The sequence below is a fragment of the Barbus barbus genome, assembly GCF_936440315.1.
Source record: "Barbus barbus genome assembly, chromosome: 26".
Classification (NCBI taxonomy): Eukaryota; Metazoa; Chordata; class Actinopteri; order Cypriniformes; family Cyprinidae; genus Barbus; species Barbus barbus.
This window is the reverse complement of record NC_136754.1, coordinates 26,608,208-26,633,109: the sequence shown is the minus strand read 5'-3', so window position 1 is coordinate 26,633,109 and position 24,902 is coordinate 26,608,208. Positions and strand designations below refer to the sequence as shown.

Genomic DNA, 24,902 nt, shown 5'->3' with positions numbered 1-24,902 from the left:
TACTTCTTTCTTTTTTATTATTTTACTAAGACTGACATCTGAATGTTTGTGTTCATAAATATATTTCAGCATTGTATTTAATTAATTAATTAATTAACCACTTTGCAAGATGTTTAGTGTTAGTATATTAACTCTGTATTGAACAGTGAAGATAATTGACCTGTTTTTTTATTTTAGATCAAAATGATTTTATTTTCTTTGATATTTTTAACATCTCTGCATTCAACTGATTTATGAATTGTTTTACTTATTGTTTTTCTCTCCTCAGTTTGATGTCTGGTTTGGCAGCGCTGGATGCTAAGTGCTCCAGTCGACTGGGCATCATGACAATCTCTTATTATCTGTGGACGACCTTTGTGGCTGTGGTGGTGGGCATCGTCATGGTCATCATCATCCACCCGGGTGGAGCTGCCCAGAAGGAGGATTCGGAGGACAGCGGGAAGCCCATCATGAGCTCAGCTGATGCTCTGCTGGACCTTATCCGGTAAGCCTGGGCTATCTGTGATCAGTTTATTTGCTGCCTATGCTGGGATAGTTATTGTATAGGCTTCATTTAACCATGCACAGAAAATGCTGTTACTTCCCTCATGTTTTCAGTGATAGAATATAAAGGGTTGCAGACATCTCACATGCTGAGGCTTTGAGCTGTCTGTTAAACCTTGTGAGTAAAGCTCATGATAAGCCAGTTAGCGTTTGCTTGAGTAAATGAGGCCGGAGTTTACCCCAGTTACACTGTGTCACTGTCCCAGTTGGTCAGTGGAACATTTAGTCAAGAACTTGTCACAAACAGCTACTTGAATGCAGTAAGTTCATATGGAGTCAGGAGGAGAAAGACAGCCCCAGATCTTGACATTTATTTCACTTTACTGTACTTATCTTTCTTGTGCTGAAAGGCAATTCTTTATAGGCAGCAGCATGTATACACATACACAATGCTTGACTGATGGAAATTGTTAGTTAGTTGTTTGTTTAGCAAGGTGAAATGCAGCCTAGATCTTGACATTCCCATCAACATGATTCATTGTTTGTTAGTTATTTAGTCAATTCATATGGAGTGCTCAAGTGGGAAAGAAAGCCCCAAATCTTAACAATCATTCGACAGTGCTTGACTATTAGTTAGTTAGTTTTAGTTCGTATTAAGTCCTAAGGTGGGGAAAGACAACCCCAGATCTTGACATTCATTCCACAATGCTTGCCTGTTGAAAATTTAGTTACAGTTTTTTAATGGTACAATTTACTCAGGCCAATGATATTTTTGTATGACATTAAACTTCTTTTTAGAATAATTGTAAATAAATGGGTTAAGCAATACAATTGTTATTTCTGAGAACATGGTACAGTACAAATATCTGGAGCATCCCTTGTTCCGTCCCTTATTTTCTTAAAGAATAAACACTTATTTTCTACAAGAATACAAGAATAAACACTTATTTTCTACAAGAATACAAGAATAAACACTATTTTCTTAAAGAATAAAAGATAAAAAAAATCACAATTGTCTCTTATTTTCCATTTCAGAAGTTAATTGGCAACCCTAATGATGACGTACTTATCTTTTGACTCCCCTGACAGTCAAAATATCATATTGCATGAAAGAGTAGAAGGTACCGCAAAAAGAGGACGTCCAAGAACAACGTGGATGTCATCAGTGCTGGCGAGATATGATGCTGGAGCCACAAGCTCTAATGAGAACTGTGCAAGATAGAGATAGGTGGCATTTAGCGTTGACTCATGCGAGAGCCCATGTTGAAGTGCAATAAACTGCATGGAGATATGGTGAAGAAGAAGAAGAAGTTAGTTAATTAGTTCATATGGAGTCCTCAATGGGGAAAGACAGCTCCAAATCTTAACCTTCATTCCACAGTGCTTGACCTTTGTTAGTTAGTTAGTTAGCTAGCTAGATTGTTAGTCAGTTAGTTAGTTTGTTAGTTAGTTTTTATTCAAATTAAGTCCTTAGGTGGGGAAGGGCAAGTCCAGATCTTGACATTCATTCCACAATGCTTGACTGTTGTTAGTTGTTTAGTTAGTTAGTTTGTTTGTTAGTCAGTTGGGTTTTGTTCATATTAAGTCCTTAGGTGGGCATAGACAACCCCAGATCTTGATATTCATTCCACAATGCTTGACTGCTGAATATTTTTAGTTAGTTCAGGATATGTATTGAGTATAATGTTCTTTAAAGTGAGCCACACATTCTATATGCAAAGATGCATGTGTTGTATATGAGTATATTAATCATGAGCATTATTATTGCTCTAAACTTATTGTAATTTCTCAGAAATGTTAACATAAACCACAAAGGCAAAAACACATGCTCTATGTTAATTGCCAGGCATAATGATTGAATTCCATTGTGAATATCTGTGGATTCAATATTAAAGTATAGTGTCCGTGATGTTGAGGGATCAGGAGAGCTTAAACATGGCTCAGTTTAGGGTTGGCTGAGGACTAAGGAATGGAGAATCCCTGCCCCACCTGTCTCCTGTGCTGCGTGACAGAGCATGGCCCATGTCACTGGAGTGTATGGTGAAGAATGGAGCCTTAACTGATTACTGATCTGAGCCTGAGACCATATGGCCCTCACTGAGGTGATGAAAGAGGAGGAGACTATTTATACAGCCACAAGATTAGCTCAATTTGTTAACAGTGCATGTCATGATGAATGTCTTAGACAGGTCAATTTAGATAGGTACCGAATTATAACGTGATATGTGTGATCTCCACTGAGAGGTTATTGGGATTGGCGTTTCTGGGGCCCTCTATCCTAACCAGACACAAGGCACTTGGATCAGGATTAGTTGACTGTGTCACAATGTGGAAACTTCTGCACTTAATATGTTTTGTTTTGCTGGTGATGGGAAAGAACATATGCCAACATAAAATTGCATTTTGACATCACAGACCCATTTGTATTAGTACCAAATTAGTAGATTATCAGAATAAACCAGTTTAGTATTTTCAGCAGAATGCCACTGATTCTGTGTAATAAACATTAATATTCATTATAATACTGATAAAAAAAAACTCTCTTTCCTCCATCAGCAACATGTTCCCAGCCAACTTGGTCCAAGCAACTTTTCAGCAAGTGAGTTTTTATGTTTTTCTATTTGTTTCATTCAACACTTAAGCTGTTAAACTGGAAAAATGTCATATTAAAAATATTCACTACGATTTACTTAAAATGTTGCTATCTTTGCATTGCTGTATTTTTGCAGTGAATTTGTTTGATATATGCCATGTTAATGATGACTTGTAATGGAATTGTAGTATCGCACAAGGAGCATCCCTATCATGAAGCCCAAACCCACCATTGGTCAGGATGTACTGGACACCACCATCAAACGGGTCTTCATTTATGGGATCCAGGATGACAACGGTACAGACATCCAGAACTTCTCCCTCGACCTGACGCCACCTCCGGATGTGGTCTTCAGGACGCTTCCTGGCACCAGTGAGGGCATGAACGTCCTCGGTATCGTGATCTTCTCAGCTACTATGGGTGAGTGGCAGCAGCAACGTCTGGAATTCCACAGCATTATCCAGTCTGTTTTATAAATACTCAGTTATTCTTGTCATTTAGGAATCATGCTTGGAAGAATGGGACCAAATGGTAGCGCTCTCGTCAACTTCTGCCAGAGTCTGAATGAAGCCGTGCTGAAAATTGTGGCCATTGTTATATGGTATATACAAGCATCATGTAACTCAAACCCAACATTATTGTTTGTCACATTACGAAAATAAAACAAATAACTAGAGCTGTTACAGAGAGTTATGTTGGGGTCATTCTCCCCAAACTATGGAAGCCTGTTTCCACAACTGAATAAAACATTTAAAAACGGTAATTGCGACTTTGTATCTCACAATTCTGGCTTTCTTCTCAGAATTCTTCTTGCAATTATGATTGTTTTCCTCAGAACTGAGATATAAACATGCAATTGCTACTTATTGCAAACGTCAAATAAAAAAGTCTAAATTGCATGTTATAAAGTCAGATTGTGAGATATCAACTTTTTATATCTCACAATTCTGACTTTTTGTATATACAATTGTAAGTTTACTTTACATTATCTAGCAATTCAGACTTCTTTTCTCAGAATTTCTGAGATATTTTCTCGCAATTGTGAGTTTATACCTTGCAATTCTGACTTTATCTCTCAAAATTCTGAGTTTATAGCATGCAATCCATAATTATATTTTTTATATATATGCTGTGCAGTTTGAGCACTAAAAACATTCGGCACTGGACCAGAATTTGCACCTACATACCGTGTGCAACTGTTCAGTGAATTACCTCTGAATGGCATCTATTTCTGATGTAACACCTCAGGTACTTCCCGTTTGGGATTGTGTTTCTGGTGGCGGGAAAGATCTTGGAAATGGACGACCCCTCAGCTATGGGGAAGAAACTGGGCTTCTACGCCATCACTGTGGTCATGGGGCTGGTGCTTCACGGCCTGTTCATCCTGCCTTCCATGTATTTCTTCATTACGAAAAAGAGTCCCATCGTCTACATCCGAGGGATTTTACAGGCCCTGCTCATCTCATTAGCTACTTCATCCAGGTAACTTCATGCACCTTCAAGCAATTCATAGATGATAACAGAAGACTTACCGGCTTTGTAAATGTTTACCAAGAAAAACTGCCCATCATCACTAATCAGTTGAGGATCACACACTACCAGACATTCAAATTGTTCCAAATACACCAAACTCATGCAGAAACAGGCACCTCATTGCTAGAAGACACAACAAATGAAAATAAAAATCTGATCAAAAGTCATTTGTGTATTCCAGCCTTGAACCGAAAGTAGCATAAATGTAAACGACAAACTCTTGTGTTGTACTCCAGCTCTGCCACTCTGCCTATCACCTTTAAGTGCCTCCTGGAGAACAACCACATCGACCGCCGCATCATTCGCTTTGTACTTCCTGTTGGTGCCACTATCAACATGGACGGCACAGCCCTATATGAGGCCGTGGCAGCCATCTTTATCGCTCAAGTCAACAACTACGAGCTGGACTTTGGACAGATCATCACCATCAGGTAGGGTAAGAATGGGTAAGATGCCCCTTTTGCAACATTAGTGCCAAATCATAATGATAAATTATATATATATATATGTGTGTGTGTGTGTATATATCTTATGAAGATATTTGTAAGTTCTTACTCATTCTGTATTTTGTGAATAATATATATTTTACTTTTTACTTCAGCATCACGGCTACAGCAGCCAGTATCGGAGCTGCTGGCATTCCACAGGCCGGCCTGGTAACCATGGTGATAGTGTTAACCTCAGTGGGACTTCCTACAGATGACATCACTCTTATTATCGCTGTGGATTGGGCCCTGTAAGTCTTTCTCTCAATCGTTCATTTCCATTGTACGTAAATGTAGATTGCCGTTTATGATTGACAGGGTTGCCAAGTCTGCGTAACAAAACCAGCCAAACAGCCACTCAAAACTAGTCCAATCATCTTCTGAGGGAAAATTAGTTATCAAAATCATTCCAGAATTTTTTTTAGGTGAGTCCAAACCTACCCCACTCGAAATCACATTCCAGTGGGGAGACCTGCAGCAACAGTATAAAAGTAGTCCAATTCCGTAGGAAAACTACAGATTTGGGAACATTGGTGATTGATGTTGAATAAGATTTATGATTGAGCTTTATTAATAACTTTTTAAATATGAGGTTTACTTGTGTGTCCGTTAGGGATCGGTTCAGGACGATGGTGAACGTGATGGGTGATGCTCTGGCCACAGGAATCATGGCACACATATGCAGAAAAGACTTTGTGAAGGAGGGCGAGGAGGTGGGAAAGAGTTTGTAGAGGTTGTCTGAAATAATAACACATTGCGTGTGGACCCTAACATCAATTCCACTATAAAAATGAAGATCTGATCTCTTCTCTTCACAGATTCCTCTCATTTGTGAGACCAAGCCCATGATCAGCATCCAGCAGATGATGTCCTATCAGAAAAACGGCTGCTTCCAGCCCCCTCCGCCGGGCCCCATGAGGAAACCCGAGCACCTGTCTCCTGACGTGGCCCGTCTCATGCAGCTGGAGGAGGGCATCAGGCCCCCCGACAAGAAGAAGTCCCCTCACCCGTCTCCACACCATCACAAACGAGACCATAAAGACAAAGACCACTGTACCATAGACATGAACGGTCTGGAGACCAATGTCTAGACTCCTTCACAGACCAAAATGGAGCTGCGAGATGCCGGCCGTTCTCTTTCTCTACCTTTGGATTTGTGTGTGAATGTCTTTGTAGAGAAGCAATCGGGGGCCGTGAATCTTTGGACCTGGGGATTCGCTTGATGCTGTTGACCCCGGCGGTTGAGCTCCTGGCTGAAGAAGTGTGTGGAGGAAGATCGGTGTACGTATGAGTGCTATCGTCATTGTGTCCTTTCTCAGTGATCCACAGGAGAGAAGAACAACACTCTTCACGGACAGCTTGTCTGAGGAATGTGGATACGTGTTGTTGTTTTATTATGCTGCTGAGATCTTTTTTGTCTTCAGAAAGGTTTTTTTCAAAGCTTTCTCTGTTTAAGTCTGCTCTTTCAGTAACAGAGAGAGAAAAAAACTGTCCCCTGAAGAGATTTAACCACCAGTGATCACATACAGTGGCCCCAAGACGTTTTTGGACACTTTTAGTATTAAAAGATTCCAAATATCAGTGCATTATATTAAGGGTTTCAGCTCTTACCTCCATCCAGAGCTGTAGACAACCCCGAAACTTATTATAGCTTAGGGCTTAACATAATAAATAAATAAATATATATATAGAGAGAGACCTAAAATGCAAAAACCTCCAAGTCTGTCTGAGATTTTTCTTTTAAATGAGTATTTTGATCAGGCTCCTATGAAAATAACATTGGGCATTTGAAAATAAGGCATTCATAATTGACTAATAACCTTTTCTTTGCCATTAAAGTGAAATTACTGAACCTAAACATCTGATAAAAAAAAGACAAATCTTCATATACATAGCCTGTTTTGACAAAAAGTATTTGGAAACTTTCTGACTGCCAAACATTAGAAAGATCATGTGACACTGAAGTAATCATGCTGAAAATTCAGCTTTGCATCACAGAAATAAATGACATTTTCTCATTTTATCAGGTACACTAAAAAAAAAAAAAAATCACCAAAAGACCAGTTGGTTAAAAGTTATTTTTTTATTGTTTATAAGTTAGTCAGAAAAGCTCCAGCATCATTTGTTTGTAGATGCTGCTTGGCTTGATCTTTGGTATCAAATGCACTGAGGTTTATTGATTTTTTATACAAATTAGACTTTTTTTTTTTAATTGTCTAAATATTTTTGGGGAATACTGTAAATATATATAGATGTATATAAACACTACTGTTCAAACGTTTGGGGATCAGCATGATTTATTTTAAAGAAATTAATACTTTTATTCAGTAAGGATGCATTAAATTGATCAAAAGTGACAGTAAAGACAATGTTACATAAGGTTTATATTTCAAATAAATGCAGTTCTTTTGAACTTTCTATTCATTAAAGCATTCTGAAAAAAATGTATCACGGTTTCCACAAAACCAGGAAGCAGCACAACTGTTTTCAACATTGATAATAATCAGAAATGTTTCTTGAGCAGCAAATCAGTATATTAGAATGATTTCTGAAGGATCATGTGACCCTGAAGACTGGAGGAATGGTGCTGAAAATTCAGCTATAAATCACAGGAATAAATTACATTTGATTATTTTTATTTATTTTAGATTACAATAGATATTTTAGATTAGAATTTCATCAAATAATGTAAAAAAAAATTAGAGCATAAAATAGTTTTTTTTTCAAAAACATTAAAAAATCTTACCCACCCCAAATGTTTGAATGGTATTGTTTGCATATTAACAGACCTGTATCTCTTCAGGAGGATGGTTTCTAACTTCCTGCTCTAGTGTATAATGTCTTGACAGATTTTTCAGATTTCAGGGCAAGCCCAACTAACATGAACACTAACTTCTGTGAAATTTGTCAGAAGTGGGCTTTATGGACTCACACGACACTCTCAAAGCCTTACACAACTTGTATGGATTCTTTGTATGAAAAATGTTAAATGTAATAATTGTGATTTGTATGAAATTCCATAAAATGATGACTTACTCTGTATGCCTAATGAAAGCAATTTCTTCTCATTTTATAGTGTTCAAAGATGACACATTTGTGGAGATGCATATATCCAGTGGGTTAACTTATTGGAAAGGGAGCATAATTATTATTAAACGTAACTAAAATGCATCAGTACATTCCTCCATGATATGGTCAATGGAATGTAAACGCATTGCAATCGTTCAGAACAGAGCAGCAGCCCAACACTTGCTCATTTTGTTCCCTGATATCAGCCTGTAATTATTCTGGCCACTGGTGGTTTGCAGATAACAGAGATGTGGATGTGTAATTAGGAACGATTGCAGGGATGAGCAGAAGGAGAAGGCCACGAGGTTCATACGGCCACATGGACATGCAAAGCAGCCGAAACGCTGCAGGAAACAGCGCTGCCATTGCATCACAAGACTCACACACTGGGTAATTGCTCATTAAAATACAGAAAAAATGGTGGTATTCTGCAAAAAAACCCATAGAGCTTTATATGGTCTGCTGTGTTCAGTCTGCTGATGAGCTTAACTAATCCTCTTTACTCAGGTTTAAGAAAGGAGCAGATTATTCTCTCATATCACCATCCACTTACTTTGAAGATGTTCTTTTAAAATTGCAACAAAATCAGAAGAAAAATCCTATTTTTCCTTATAAACATATGGTGCTTATGTTGTGTTCTTGGGAACTGCAGAGTTTAAATTTATACTGCCTTATTTGTGACCCTGGAGCACAAAACCAGTCTTAAGTCGCTGGGGTATATTTGTACAATACACTGTATGGGTCAAAATTATTGATTTCTCTTTTATGCCAAAAATCATTAGGATATTAAGTAAAGATCATGTTCTATGAAGATATTTTGTAAATTTCTTACTGTAAATATATCAATTTCATTTTTGATTAGTAATATGCATTGCTAAGAACTTTAAGGGCGATTTTCTTAATATCTATTTTTTTTTTTTTTTTGCACCCTCAGATTCCAGATTTTCAAATAGTTGTATCTCGGCCAAATATTGTCATATCCTAGCAAACCATACATCAATGGAAAGATTATATAGATCTAAATTTTGAAAAATTGACACTTGAGACTGGTTTTGTGGTCCAGGGTCACATTTTACAATATGCAGTGCTGAAAGTGTTGGAGAAGACGGATAGATCCATAAAAACTGTTCAGTCAAACTGTTTCAGGATAAAAATTCAGCAGATGAATAATAAATCATCTTGATTTATGTCAAATAAAGTGCATTTTCAAACAAATCAACTGTTTGCTGATCAACAATGAATGACCTAGATGACAGAAAATGGTCATGTTCTATTGTAGTAACAAAGCATCAGTGCAGAGACTGTATAGTAATATTGCATTTTTATTACTGTATTTTAAATCTAAAAACATTGTAGGAAAATGACACCATGTTTTGAAGTAAATTGAATATTTATTAGAAATAAGTTGTATTTTTTTTTTACAAACGTGATTAATATACAATTATACAAAAATACTTTGAAATGACAAATATACCAACACCCATCTAAGGCATTTAAAGAATCAATGGAAATTTCAGATTCAAAGTCTGTCACTCTTAGCTTCTATTTGAATTGACTGCACACTAGATTTAAAGGTCCAACACAAGCCTTTGCAGGTATAGTTTGAAATCTAATGATTAAACTAATATTAGTCAGTTAGATGCACATTAGTCATTGGTCAGACTCCATGTTCATCAGCATGATTCAAGCGGTGATTTACTCATCACAACTAAACAATGGTGATTTGAAGCCCACTTTACTGTGATATCTTTCCCAAGGACACATGATATATTTTTTCTTCTTCCTGATATACCACAATATTATTATTGTACAGGATCATTTTTGACATGTTTTGCTTATGTCTTTCAGGTATGTTAGTAACACAGTATTCTTTATGCAGTTACGCTGCAATGATCAACAGACTCACTGTTGCTATGTAATATTACACAACTCCATTCATACAATTTCAGCACAAAATTATATTTAGAAACTGATTAACCATTCTAGCATCTCTCCACAAAACTCATTTGCAGGAATTTGTGCCACTTCCCTGTTCATCAGTAGATGCAGATTCACAGTTTGGCTTTTCCAGGTGTCAGCTGAAGGTTTTGAAGTTTCATGGCCATTCCCATATTCCCAGTTATCTTTAGTTTTCCTTGGAAAAATGCCTTTAAATGAGAATACAAGATTAACAAATGAAGGCTTCACAGAGCCGGGTTATTATAGATAACTAAAGCCACAAAATCCAGTTTTGGTACTTGAAATAAAATGTTAACTGAAATAATATAAACTTATATTATTATAACATTTTACTTCAGCTAGTGGACATTTTCATTTAGTTTACCTTGAAAATTTGTACGAAAATAACTAAAACTAAAAAATTTTTTTAAACATACAGATGATAAAAAAAAAACTGAATAAAAATGCCAAACAAACAATAAAATGAACATTTTAAAATCAAAACATAATATATAAACTATTTCAAAATATGAATAAAAATTATATTATCTCAGTGATACTAATATCCACTGTATATGAATCCAAAATAAAAAGGTTAGATCATTTATTATTCCTCCCCCTACATTTCATGCGAGTTTCTCTCCATTTGACCGTTTCTAAATGTCATGATGGATTTGAGCTCTAAACGGTTCGGCTTTTCTATTTGGAATTCATCTGAAAATGACTCCCTTTATGGAGGATTACTGTGAAAAGAGTGGCTAATTTTTAGATGAAGCTTCTGTCAAACCATCTGATGTCTGATGTAGCGTTCCACAGATGGACAGACATGATGGAGGTTGGTTGAGTCAACACAGATGGGTGTAAATCACGAGGGATTGATATTTCAAAGGGCTATCTATTTTTCATGCTCCGACTCACATCAGCGGAGGAAGCATTAGAGGCCGTTACCTAATTTGGGATTGTGTAAAAGACGGCATTTTGTGTCGGGAGGCTTTGTGTGCTTTAATGTGTGCGATTCAGCCAAAAGAAATGGACATAATACTGTATGCATGTCATGCTAGCTAAAGCCAGGTCAAGGGAATGTCAAAGTAACCCAATGTTAATCTTTTTTCAGAGATTAGTTTAGTTTTATGGATTGCACACCACAGGTTAAAGGTCATCCCTGACATCAGATTAATCTGAAAGGCTACCGCCGCAATGGCAGCCAGCAACATTATAGAGCAAAATTAATCCTAATATGAATTTTTAAAAATTCCAAGAATTATATTTCACTCTAGATTCCAGTGTTTCCTGCACAAGCAGTGGCTCCTGAATCTATAGCCACACCGCCAAAAGAGTCATATTTTACTCAAGCTTGCAGGTCAAATTGATTAAAAAAAAGAAAATGCATATTTATCTCGAGTCGTCCATGTGGGCTGCACACAAAAACATACAGCATTTTCAGTGTAGTCTGATTCACAACTAATTGACTCTCATGAACTGGTTCTTTTTAACGAATCAAAAACAAAGCGTGATCAGTGTAGTCCAATTCACAACCAACTGACTCTTGTGATCGGTTTACAATAGATATACAGCAACAAAGCACCTACAGTAATTAATCATTTCTTTATTACAAATAATTACAAAATAATGACTTTTTGTTACAAATAATTTGGGAAACTATTAGTTCATTGCAGTCTACATTTGGTAATACATTAATTGGCTATATTCTTCATTCATTGTGACTAATTTTAACATGTAAAGAGTTAGATGTTAATAATTTGTTAACCATACCTAACTGATGCACAGTATTTTAAACCAGTAGTAAGCAGCTGTTAATGATTATCTGGAGAAAAACTTTAGATTAGGTCACAGAAAACACTAAACTGCTATTAATTGAGTGCTTTATAGCCATGTTTATTAGACATTAATTGCAGTAATAGTAAATAATCCTAAAATGTTTACGAATACATTTGTATCAATATTCTTTACGGTTGAATGAATAACTGGGCGATACATCGAACATTAGCGAAATTATCCCAAAATATCTTTGCTGATGATATCAAATTAGGGAATATCGTGTATACTGCAAAAATGTTACTCATTTACCTTATAAAGACAGCTAGCCAATTTCAATTACAACCATAATTCATTTGTATATCCAGATTATTCATCTTTTTAACTAGTGTCGATTTGTATGTGCAGTACTTTGTAACAATAGCTGGTCTATAAAGATCAGGTTTTATTTTGTTATTGTAAATAATTATCCATGCTTGTATTATTATTATTTTTTTTTTAATTAAGCAAACAAAAAATCATATTTTTAGCTATATAACTCCAGCCCTAATGATTTGCAGTATCATTCATGTTGCATTTCTGGAACTTGAAGAACAACAAAAAACAAAAATAGTGTCAAAACAGTCTGAAAATCTTGTGTTGGCTGTAATTTGTAAGATACTTGCATTGAGGAGCAGGCCAGACGAACGGTCAGTGTGTCTGTTGGCCATGGGGCGAGGTTTAAGAGGGACTAATCCTGCACCGCTGGCTCTGTCCCAGGACACGCTCAAACCTTATCTAGCTCTCAAACTACACTGATACACATCAACTTATCAGAACAGCTTCAATGTTCTGATGTCAACAGACCACGAAGAATATCATCAAACCGTACCGTTTGTGGATTCAACCGCCCCGTCATCAATTCAAGCAGATCTGGGTCAGACATAGAGATGGTACAGTCGGCCTTTTTACCTGTGCAAGAAGTAAACAGTTCAAATTTGTCTATGACAAAGTGCTCTAGGAGACACTGACTTCACAGTTAAATCTAACAAATGACTGTTTAATGTGTAATGCAAAAGACTATTTACAAAAAAATACAAATTTGTAATAATTGTTCTCTTGTTTTCATTAGAATATGAAAAAGAATATAAGAGTCCTTTATCATCACCAAGGCTGCATTTATTTGATCATGAATACAGTAAAAACAGTCATTTTGCAAAATATTTATTTCTATTTTAAAATGTAATTTATTCCTGTGATCAAAGCTGAATTTCCAGCATCATTACTCCAGTCTTCAGTGTCACATGATCATCCAGAAATCATTCTAATATGCTGATTGGCTGCTCAAGAAACATTATTATCAAGATTTACAAAGTTGTGCTGCTTAATAGTTTTGTGAAAACTGATATTATTAATGAATAAAATTTCAAAAGAACAGCATTTATTTGAAATGTAAATCTTCTGTAACATTATAAATATCTTTACTGTCACTTTTAAATAAAATGCTGAATAAAAAATGCTGACCCTTTTGTTTTTATTAAAATGTAAATGTCATCCTTTCAGTTTTGTTTTTTTTTATGAATTTTCCAATAATATACAACACACAATGAGATGGACAAAAAATCTAAACACACCTGCATCATTGGTCACTGAACCTTTGCCATTTTTTACATCCACGACCCATAATGCTTCACTTCCACCTGGACCGTCCTTCACTTTGAAAGCGAAAACACCACCAATTTTCTTTATATATGCCTCTCCCTCCTGTTAAAAATAATGACATCATTTAATAAATCTGTAGAAAATTGGATTAGTTTTTCATTATTCTTCACGGAATTTCACTTACAGTATGCTATTGTATTATTTTACACTGGTGCAAATTATTTCTACAATAATAACAGCACTGGAGTTTTAACATCCACGTTGACTTAATTTAAAAAGTCATTTGAGATGTGATTTACACGTCCTCCAGGAATATTACTCTTTCCAAGAAATGAGCTACGAGTCATTGTTCAGTCTTGTCTATCTGTGCATCTTATTTTTGGGTGTAATAGGTTTGCAGAAGCCACGAAGGCATTAACAAACCCCAAACCACTGTTAGTGTACAGAAGCAGAGTCTGATTTGCTTGGTATGATGAATTACCTCCTGTAGCTTCTTCTCTATCTCCTTGAAGACAGTGTGAGCTTTGAAGCCTTTGAGGTCGCTGGTCGCGCTGGTGGCCACGGCAGCGATCCGAGAGCTGAGAAGGTTTAGTTCAGACAGTTCAACTCTGCAGGTGCATGTATGGTGTGTACCAAGTCCAAAGGTCTGGTTTTAATGTATGTAAAAGAACTTCGGCATTTAACAAAATGTAACACTTCTATATTCATATATTCTAATGACTTATAAGCCTGTATGAGTACATAGAGTTCGTGAAGTTATATGTAATTATGTATGTAGGTCATATAGAAATATAATCTTTTGTACCTTGGATTTTGTACCCAGTGTTCAGTATGCTTAAACAAACATACAACAGAGCTGAACCATTCAAGCATAAAACTAAATAAAAAATAACAGTGTGCACTGCTGTGCAAAAGTTTGACGTTAATACTTTTTCAAATTAATACTTTTATTCAGACACATTAAACTGATCAAAAGTGACAGTAACATAATTTGTAAGGTTGCAATATATTTCTGTTTCAAACTAATTCTGTTATTTAAACTTTCTACTCTGAAAAGTTGAGTTTTCAACACTGACAATGAATTACTTGAGCACCTAATCATCGTATCAGAAGACTAGAGTAATGGCTGCTGAAAATTCAGCTTTGCATCAAAGAAATAAATGACATTTTAAAAGATATTAAAATAAAAAAGGCATTTTAATTTATATTAATATTTTACTAAATTATTATTTTACCCTATTTTAATTAAAATCAATGCAGCTTTGCTGAACTTCTTTCAGAAACATTAAAAAGTCTTGAACTTTTGAACATGGTTGGGATTTTGGGGGCAAAAAAAAAAGACAGAAATTTGAATATATAGATCATATAATATATTTTTTTTAAAACAATAAAAGAAGTTACTGGATATTGTTAGGCCAGTCATCTCAATGCTCGTTAAGACAGGTCGCAACATATTTTAGCTTTAAACATACCTTGTTTCTTGAGGGAAGCCCATCCTGTAGAGAGTGACGACCACCGCTCCACCAAGACCGATGTTGTGCTGCAAGGCGACCTTTGCCCCGGGGACCTGCCGAGGCCCCGCCTCCTCCCTCAGCTGCCAGCACAGCTCTGCACACTGAGCCAGACCTGAGCCAGGAAAACAGGCCAGAATTCATCCACCGCCTTTCACTCGCTCTCAGTGTCACAGCCTTCTGCCTTCACTGGTTCTGTGTGAGCGCTTCTATATTCCATGACCTAATGATTCTTCTGTCCTCTAATAATTAATGAACAAAACTGCCATAAAATGGACCAGGTTCTTTCTTGATGGTCTTTGTTAAATTTTCATTTATATAGCATTTTGCACAAAGTAGTTGCATTGAAAAGTCTCTGAAAATTTGTTGTTCTATAATGTAAATATTCTTTACATGCTATGGCATAAAACTAGGGATTAGAAATGGTTAACGAAATGAATGAAATATTGAATTTTACACTAATGAAAATAAGACTTTGAGGGACAAAATCAAAGTTTTTATAATGGCATAAATGTCCTAGATCACATCATATTTAAAAAGCTAAATTTCCAGATTTTATGTAGTTTTCGTCTATTAAAATTATTTTAGTGAGGCATTTTGTCACAAATATAACAATCCACTGACAACACTGTATTAATATCCCTCAGCCTTATTCACATTCAAAAACAAAATACGCTGTTACCCTGACTAAGGTTTATTCGACTGAAACTGTTATTATTTTATCTTGCAAATTTTTACATTAAAGGTAGGGTAGGTGATTTCAGAAAGGTTAGCAATAGCAAGCTAGCTTTGAAAGCATAAGATGCCACTCTCCCTGCAAAATCAGTCTCCAAAGCCACACCTCCTCCAAAACACATCAATGTGCACAGACCAGAGGCTAATCAGCGACACGATGAGAGACTGTCAACGCTGTCAGATTACCCTCATGTCTCATTCACCGGTGAGAAAACATTACAGTACAAAGCACATAATATTATAATAAAAACGCCTTCCATTCTCGCTGGAATGCACTGATGGAGTATGGTGTCTGTACGAACAGGGTGCGCAGAGGTATGCAAATACATACGTTCACAGGCAAGAAAGACAGCCAATCGCATCCCTTGGACCGAAAGACATGATGGGACGAACATATTATGGTTCTATGCCTTCCACAGACGATAGAAATACATTTAGACCACTTGTAAAGACAATTTCAACCAGTATAACAAAAAATGGTTTTGGCCCAAATCACCTTCCCTGACTTTAAGCCAATTTTTTTTAACTAAGAGGACAAAATGTTTAAGGTTAAAAAAGAAAAAAAAGTCTTTCTGGCAGTAGAAAATATTTAATAAAAATGTTTAGTACTGCTAATGGGCACCTTTTAAAAACTATGACCTCACACCGTCTCTGTTTTCTATCACCACTGCAGTGAACTGATATCTGCAGCGCTGGACGGCCGGTGACTTGACTCCACCTTAATCCTGAGGTCCTGTCTCCTGTGTTAATGCTCAGGTTGAGCATTTTATCCTGTTGGGCTAAACTGCTTTACTTTTGATCATTATCCCCAACAGGATAAGAGACTTAGAATAAGACCTTTTCAGTCAGACAGAGCAAGCCTGTGACTCCTAACTCCTCGTAGAAAAGGTGTGGATCGAGATCAAGAAAAACTCTCAAACCACTTAAAACCTGAAGAAAGAAATCAAGCAGCTCGAATAGCTTCAGATTCTGTCTGATCCATTTGCCCAAAAAATAATCAGACTACTATGATGATGACAAATGGATTTAGAATACAATGTCAGTCCGAAAATGAAATCAAGTGAGTTTTAACCTCCTTCACCAGCACTACTACTCATCTAACGTTCACTGTTGAGAAAGATAGGAAGGGGCACAGAGATGGATGGTTGGATGGAGAGCTTAAAAGGATTGACATAGAGAGTCCATTGTTCTACACCTGGTTTTATGACACCAATCAGTTTACAATTAGGAGACAAACCAGTTTAATATTCCACCACACCAACTAGTAGTAACTCAAGCAGAGCTGATGTCCTGCTGGAATCTAGTGTTAATTCACTAATTCAGAGATGCGACTCCCTCTGCTGGTGGAGAGCCACAAGCAGACACAAACGGGTTAGGGATGGACACTGTCACACAGTAAAAGCCAATTGGTTGACCGAGTCACCATTCACTGACATTAAATGGACAAGCGTGAGTAGGACATTATTTTCCATTTCTCCTTTTGTGCTATGAAAAAAAAGCTAACGCACTTTAGAACAACATTAGGGTGAGTAAATAAATACGGAAATTTCATTTGTGTCTAATCTACAGACAGCCACAGAAAATAAGCCGTGAGGGGGGTAAATAAACTCTAAGTGGATGAAGTCAGTTGTTTTAAAATAATTAATTTACAGGTGTATTTGTTCATTTTATGGTTTTGAGGTGCCTCTAATTTACTCTTATATCAGCAACTGTCTATAATCAGTTCATAACTGTTCATATTTCCCTTCATAATAAAAAAATTAATTCACAAACGGCATGTTGTGTTTACTTGTGTTATCGTTGATTAATATTTAAATTTGTTTGATGATCTGAAACATTAAAGTGTGACAAACATGCAAAAAAATAAAAAATCCGGAAGGGGGCCAACACTTTTTCACACCACTGTATATATATTTTTTATTTACCATGCTGTCATAATTAACGTATTTTATAGGAAATGAACAGTGACACAATAAGGTTCTGAAAGTGCTGTCAGGTACAGACCCAAATCATCGCTGCTGCATAGTTACATTTTTCCAGTTGCCAAATATGTTAATGTAGTTAATGTAGTGATTTATGGCGCTATGGCATTTCTGTGCGGTGTCGGAGTTGTTAGTGTGTCTCCAATAAGATCGGTCACAAACATGATCCTTGCACGATCTAATGTGTAGCGTCTTATTAACTCACTGTCGTGCATTGTGTGCAACATTTCTTCTCCCTCTTCATGTTTCATCCATTTTCTCTGCTGCTAAAGAAACTCTTAAGCCTCTTAAAAGTCCTCGTTCGTACTCCTAACAATTTTGGACCTTAAGACCTCTTTTAAAGGTTAAGATGCTTTCTGAATTACTTTTTTCTTTACTAGGATCTTTTCTTTAATTTTAAGAGGAAACACCCACATTTCTAAGAATTTTGTTACTAGGAGCAACTCTTAGCACTAAGATTTTTCATGAATACGGGCCCTGGAGTGACATGAGTGTGAGTAAAAATTATCTTATTGAAGGGGTCATATGACGTTGCTAAAAAGAACATTATTTGCTGTAATGCAATGTGTTTATGCAGTTTAATGTTCAAAAAACACATTATTTTCCACATACTGAACATTATTGTTGCTCCTCTATGTCCCGCCTTTCTGAAATGCGTCGTTTTTTACAAAGCTCAGCATTCTGAGAAGTGAGGCGTGCTCTGATTGGCCAGTTATTCGGTGCATTGTGATTGGCCGAATACCTCAAGTGTGAGATGGAAATGTTACGCTCCTTATCGTATTGTGATGCCGTTTCCCGGCGCGATGAGACAAAAACAATAAAACCCACTATAAACGAGGCATTTGTTGCATCCAGTAGGGACATAATTACTGATTATAATGACTTATACTGTCTTTTTACGCGTTGCATTGCATCGCCATGTAAACATTACCATGTCTGCATTTATGATCGGAGAAACGACAAACAAGAACTACACTACACTGCTCAAAACTGTGTGTGGCAGAGTCTTAACTTTTATAAAGAATATCTCTTTGGTTTTGAGACTTTGGTCTTTGCAACTTCAGGGATCTTATCTATGCACAAACAGGAAAGGAAAACTTGAAATCGCATGATATGACCCCTTTAATTCACCCAGATCTGCCATCAGGCGCGTTTGATTAACCATACCTGTGGCTCCAAGCGGATGTCCTTTAGAGATGAGTCCTCCACTGGGGTTTATCACCCATTTGCCACCATATGTATTATCACCCCGATCAATCAGCTCACCGGCTTTACCTGCCAATGAAAAACAGAAAATATTTTAAGCTGCTAATCTAAATTTACATTTTTAAAAAGTTGTACTAGAAAAATGTGCTTGTGAAGTCGTCCATCTCACCCTCTGGACACAGTCCCAGAGCTTCATAGGTGATAAGCTCATTGGCAGAGAAGCAGTCGTGCAGCTCGATGACGTCAACATCTGACGGCTTCAGACCAGCGGCGTCAAAGCACCTCTGAGCTGCAAGATGGGTCATGTCATAACCAACCTACGATGGACAGAGTAAAAAAAAAAGCATTATATTACAAATAAGACAATGAAAAATGTCATATATAGAATCATAGTTTAAAGGCACAGTACACCTGAAAATGAAAAGTCTGTCATCATTTACTGACCTTCATATCATTCCAAACCTACATGACTTTCTGTCTTCTGTGGAACACATTTTGATACAAATAGTATAAGTATTTTCAGTTCCCATTGACTTCCAAATGTATTTTCTTGCCCATATAATGGAAGTCCAAGGGAACCAAATCTGTTTAGATATGAATAGTCCTCAAAATATATTTTTTCCACAGAAGAAAAAAGGACATGAGGGTGAATAAATTACAAAATGTTTATTTTGGGGTACTTATATACTTTTTGGGGTATACGTATATACTTTTTTTAAGCTGAGTGCTGCTCAACAAGATCAGCTACTCTTACCATTTTCATACAGCTGTTTTCCTCAAAGGTACTGCTGAGGTCTGTGACCATTTCCTGAGCAATGATCTCCACAGCCTTTTTCTCCAATCCGTTCCTCCTCACAAACTTCTCACTGGCCAGAACCGCAGCTCCTGCCCCATCAGATGTTGGGCTACAGGAAAATAAGAGACAATATGAAAATCTGCTTCTGTTGGACAAGATGATGGACCCACCACAATTCAGTTTAACAAGCTAATATGACCATAAACGTTTCTTAAAATAATAACATTTATAAGCTAAAATAATGACCATCATGCAAAAAATTTCACCAACTTGTAAAACTCCCAGAACATTCTTTGAGGACTATTTAATTGTGTTCAGTATATAATAAACTCAGTCAACGGCATTTTTGGAATAACACTGATTACCACAAAATAAATCAAATTAAAAATTTTTATTAAATTAAATTAAAAAAGACCAGTAAGGAATGGTAAGAAAGACTAAACTTTCACCAAATCTGGAACTTTTTACCTTGAATGTCAATAAACACTCATATTGTTTATGTCTTGTGGCTTATTCACACTGCTATTGTAAGTGCTTCACCAATTTTGACTTTTTCTTTTTAAGAAAAGGAGGAACAATTAATTTTTGTGGTAAACAGCAATATGCTACAAGTCCTGTTGACTGAGATCAACTTGTGCTGAACTATGAATATTAAATACTAATAACTTCCATGCAAGGCAAGGCAAGTTTATTTATATAGCACATTTCATACACAGTGGTAATTAAAAGTGCTTTACATAAAAGAAAGTGAAATAGTCATTAAAAATAATAATCACAGCAGTAAAAACAAGGAATTAAAAATAATAATAAAAACAAGGAATTTGGAAATGATATAGAAATTGATTTAAAATGAATTTAATTTTAAATACAGTGCAGTAATTTCGGACATAGCACAGTGCTCATTCAACAAATGCACAGCTAAACAGATGAGTTTTGAGTCTTGATTTAATTGTGGCTAATGTTTTAGCACATCTGATCTCTTCTGGAAGCTGGTTCCAACTGCGGGCGGCATAATAGCTAAAAGCAGACTCCCCTTGTTTTGTGTGAACCCTTGGTGTTAGATCCTAATGATCTGAGTGGTCTGTTAGGTTTATATTCAGTGAGCATATAAAGTGAAAAAGTGAGTGAAGTGACATACTGCCAAGTATGGTGACCCATACTCGGAATTCGTGCTCTGCATTTAACCCATCCATCGTGCACACACACAGCAGTGAACACACACACACCGTGAACATACACCCGGAGCAGTGGGCAGCCATTTATGCTGCCGCGCCCGGGGAGCAGTTGGGGGTTCGGTGCCTTGCTCAAGGGCACCTCAGTCGTGGTATTGAGGGTGGAGAGAGCACTGGACATTCACTCCCCCCACCTACAATCCCTGCCGGCCCGAGACTCGAACTCACAACCTTTGGATTACGAGTCCGACTCTCTAACCATTAGGCCACGACTTCCCCATATCTGCAGTGTATTTAGGTCCTAGGCCATTGAGTGACTTATAAACGAGTAAAAACACTTTAAAATCAATCCTAAATGTAACTGGAAGCCAGTGTAAGGACCTGAGGACCGGTGTGATATGCTCAGATTTTCTGGTTCTAGTCAGAATCCTGGCAGCAGCGTTCTGGATGAGTTTGTGGATATTCCAACTATGGCAACAACCGGACTCTCTGCTCACTCTCCGGTGCACTTACCAACACTGTAAGAGTGTGAGGAACTCAAAGACCTTCCTGGAGTTAATGACCTGCTCCAGACTATATTCATCCTGGAACTGAGAGTATCTGAGTGAGAACGTGGAGAAAAAGAAAGAGAATAAAAGACTGAATGTGTCTTTCTGTTACCTGTAATATGCTAAAAGATTTCAGTAGCACTTTATTTTATAGTTCTGTTACTCATGTACTTACAATGTATTACAATGACTAGGTAATAACTAGGTACTAACCCTGAACCTACCCCTACCCCATGTAGCTACCTTATATGACCAGTTCTTTCTCAGGTAGCTACACTATAAGTACACTAAGTACATGTAAGTTTACGTACTGTAAAATAAAGTGCAACCAAGATTTCTTACGCACAGAAATTAACGTTGACATTTCTTTTATAACAAAGTCATTAAAACTTACGGATTATTGGTGGAATGCTTGTGGTTCTTCCAAGCAATTTTGGCAAAATGCTCTGGTTTCGTGCCTAGAGAAGACACAAAGTTTTATTGCAGGGGTCTGAGTAGTTGCCTGGATCAGTCTAAATCTCTCATATTACACACTGAAGGCTGTACTGAGATCTTACCGTACTTCTCCATGTGTTCTCTTCCAGCGTTGCCGAACATCTGAGGTGCAGCTGGTGCCGCCGCCACCCCGTAACGGTTGATCATCACCTCCATGTGCTTGTCCATAGGGTTGGTTCTGTCCATGTACTGCAAACCCATGAGATGACATGAGACACAGGCTGATTTGCTTCATCACTGGTATTATAACAGAGCTGCGAGCTGCACTCACACCTTTGAGGATAGTGAACCTCTTTCCATCTTCTCAAAGCCCAAGGCAAGAACACAATCAGCCAAGCCTGAGTGCAATAAGTCTGTATTAAATACACTACTGGGCAAAAGTTTGAAATAACTGTTTAAATTGTTTTTGAAAGAAGTCTCTTAGGCACACCAAGATTGCATTAATCTGATCAAAAATACAGTAAAATTGTGTTTTCTATTTGAATATATTTTAAAATGCAATTTATTCCTGTGATGCCTGTGAAATTTCTTTTTAGCAGTGCTTAATTTTAATTTGGTGCTGAAGAAATAAAGAAAATATATATATTTTTTTATATTTAGTGACTTTTTCTTTGACTTTTGAAGTGTGATATACTACCATTCGAAAGTCTGAGGAACGTAAGATTTATAAAAAAAAAAAAAGGAAGGAAGGAAAGTAACACTTATTTAAAATTGGCAATTCAGCTTTGCCATCACATTAAATAAATTTATATATTTTAAAATACATATTCAAACAGGAATCAGTCTTTTTAAATTGTAATAATATTTTTGTAGCAGCACTGTTTTTACTGTATTTGATCATATAAAATCATTAGATACTTCTTTTAAAAAAAAATCAATCATACCAACCCCAAACTTTATTTATATTATTACTAATCAATAAAAGAGTGTGTTCAATACCATAGTTTAAATAAATAAATAAATAAATAAAATAACTCCTTCTATAGTACAGACTGTAGTGGCCTGCTCACCTCCCTGAATGAGCTGACGGGCCATAAACAGCGCTGTAGAGCCAGTAGAGCAGTTATTGTTGACGTTGATTATTGGGATCCCTGATAAACCCAGGCTGTGATAAATAGCCCTCTGGCCACATGTCGAGTCACCTGGAGAAATACAGAAAAAACACATAAATTCAACTCTGACGTCAGAGAACATGCAAGTCAAGGTGTAATGCATAAAAACCTGTTGACATATCATATACTATATTGAATATTAACAATAAGTCTGACAGACATACCATACACATAGCCTACACAGGCTTGTTGGACGGCACTGTACTTGATCTCAGCATCCGCCAGCGCTTTCTGCCCTGTGCCACAACAGAAGGGAATCAAAACATTCATATTTCTGCAGTACAATGTGCTAAACAAGGTTCATCAACTGCACCTGCTTCTTTAGCCATGTCTGGGTAATCCATGTCTCTTGCACCCGGCTTTTCAAACTGAAAAACAGGACAAATAATCACTGACTGACATACGGCTCTTTAGAAATATGCCTGAAATTTTGGCCATTAGGTTTATATTTATCAGGACATTTATAAAATATATAATGTATAAATTAAATTAAACCTCATATAATATGAAAAACCTTTATGAAGTACATTTAAGCAGGAACACTGAACTCTATTATATTAATACTTTCAGTGTTACTTTGTAAACATTATATTCATTCTTTCAGTGTTACTTTGTAAACTATGAGCACAATGTAACGAGCTTTCTGATTGTGTAACCCGCGTTCATTGTCATCTTGCACAGACACATTTAATTCAGGGTCATTTACCGATTAATCCTTATATCTTTGCGTTTCTGTGAAGGTCTGGAGGACTTTAGCACTCAACAGATCAGAGATAAGAAACGTTACAGCATTGCATAACTCTTTTTTAATGGCGATACAGCACTTTATTCAGAGCAATGAACCACACCATGCAGTCTGCCTTTAGCAATAAGGCTAGTTACTGTACAGCGCATAACTAACAACGTGCTACATGCAATATTTTAATAAAACATATTATATTCAAAGCCACCGAGTGTCATAGTGTTAAAATTAGTTTTTATATATAAAACTACAACTCCTACAGGCTGTGCAGTTAACTTCATCACAGTATTAAGCTAGGCTACATTACAGTATCCTTTTAGCAAACCAGACCATTACAACGCGCAAATATCAAGGTAATCGATGCGTTTACCTTTGTCATTCCCACCCCGATAACAAAAACCCTGTTTCTTGTTGCAGCCATCTTCAGGTCAGCTCAACTGGACTTCACTGCTGAAGCTACACAGCAGCAGCGGGTTATAAACACAGAAACGCTGGCTGCAGTACCGCCGCTGTCCCACAGGTGGCGCTCTATCCACACATCAGATTCAGGTCAGACACTTTTATACAACCAGGGGAAATCTATATTTATGATCATTTGTCGAGCTGTTTTTCCATTTATTCCTTAAAAGATAATAGTTCATAATAATATCTATTTTAAGTTGCTTGCTTAGGAAAATCAAACAAGTGTAGTAACCATGTTTTGTTTTTTGACATATTGATATTTGTATAACCAGTTTTACATCAAATACCATGGTTAAACTGTGGTTAGTATAGCAAAAGCATGGTTTCTTTGCTATTATTTGAAGAAAATCTGGTTAATTTTTATTTATTACTATTCCAGTAGTATCTTTTTCAGTTTTGTCAGTATTACTATTCATAATAGGTACTTCAGCAGTGATAAGTAACAATTACGATTGAATTACAATTTGCACATTTTGCCTTTGATGTTTCTAAGGATCTGTGGTTCAGATATAGACTGTTCACCTCAAAATAGTAAACCCCCAAATGGTAAATATGTTCTTATAGTGACTAGTACTTCCTCGTTAGCTATTAGTACCTTTTTATTAGACACTAGTATCTATTCC

General features: G+C 36.6%; 2 protein-coding genes across 2 annotated transcripts in view; one reads left to right on the top strand and one right to left on the bottom strand.

The window, feature by feature from the left end:
- Positions 1-7,129, top strand: part of LOC306846707 (excitatory amino acid transporter 5-like) — a 29,433-nt gene extending 22,304 nt beyond the window's left edge. The window contains exons 3-11 of the mRNA XM_079380280.1: positions 269-484; positions 3,040-3,082; positions 3,265-3,496; positions 3,578-3,677; positions 4,325-4,558; positions 4,846-5,040; positions 5,211-5,345; positions 5,708-5,807; positions 5,913-7,129. Of these exons, the coding sequence (XP_079236406.1) occupies positions 269-484; positions 3,040-3,082; positions 3,265-3,496; positions 3,578-3,677; positions 4,325-4,558; positions 4,846-5,040; positions 5,211-5,345; positions 5,708-5,807; positions 5,913-6,185 (1,528 nt within the window). The 3' untranslated portion in view covers positions 6,186-7,129. The remainder of the gene's footprint in view (positions 1-268; positions 485-3,039; positions 3,083-3,264; positions 3,497-3,577; positions 3,678-4,324; positions 4,559-4,845; positions 5,041-5,210; positions 5,346-5,707; positions 5,808-5,912) is intronic.
- Positions 7,130-9,464: 2,335 nt separating this feature from the next.
- Positions 9,465-24,331, bottom strand: scp2a (sterol carrier protein 2a). Its single transcript, XM_079378365.1, has 16 exons — positions 24,188-24,331; positions 23,389-23,443; positions 23,240-23,311; positions 22,974-23,105; positions 22,237-22,301; positions 22,026-22,152; positions 21,863-21,926; positions 21,434-21,520; positions 19,707-19,857; positions 19,122-19,269; positions 18,914-19,021; positions 14,991-15,144; positions 14,000-14,096; positions 13,491-13,620; positions 12,749-12,828; positions 9,465-10,310 (listed from the first exon to the last, which is right to left on the bottom strand). The coding sequence occupies exons 1-16, from the start codon at positions 24,236-24,238 to the stop codon at positions 10,215-10,217; spliced, it is 1,617 nt and encodes a 538-aa protein (XP_079234491.1). The 5' UTR covers positions 24,239-24,331; the 3' UTR covers positions 9,465-10,214.
- Positions 24,332-24,902: the final 571 nt, after the last annotated feature.

Excerpts from the sequence above, each read along its gene's own strand:
- scp2a (XM_079378365.1), bottom strand. The coding sequence starts at position 24,238 with ATGGCTGCAACAAGAAACAGGGTTTTTGTTATCGGGGTGGGAATGACA. Across the intron at positions 22,302-22,973 it reads CCGTCAGCTCATTCAGGGAG|GCTTGGCTGATTGTGTTCTT; the intron begins GTGAGCAGGCCA and ends TATTGCACTCAG. Across the intron at positions 13,621-13,999 it reads TAGAGAAGAAGCTACAGGAG|GAGGGAGAGGCATATATAAA; the intron begins GTAATTCATCAT and ends TATTTTTAACAG.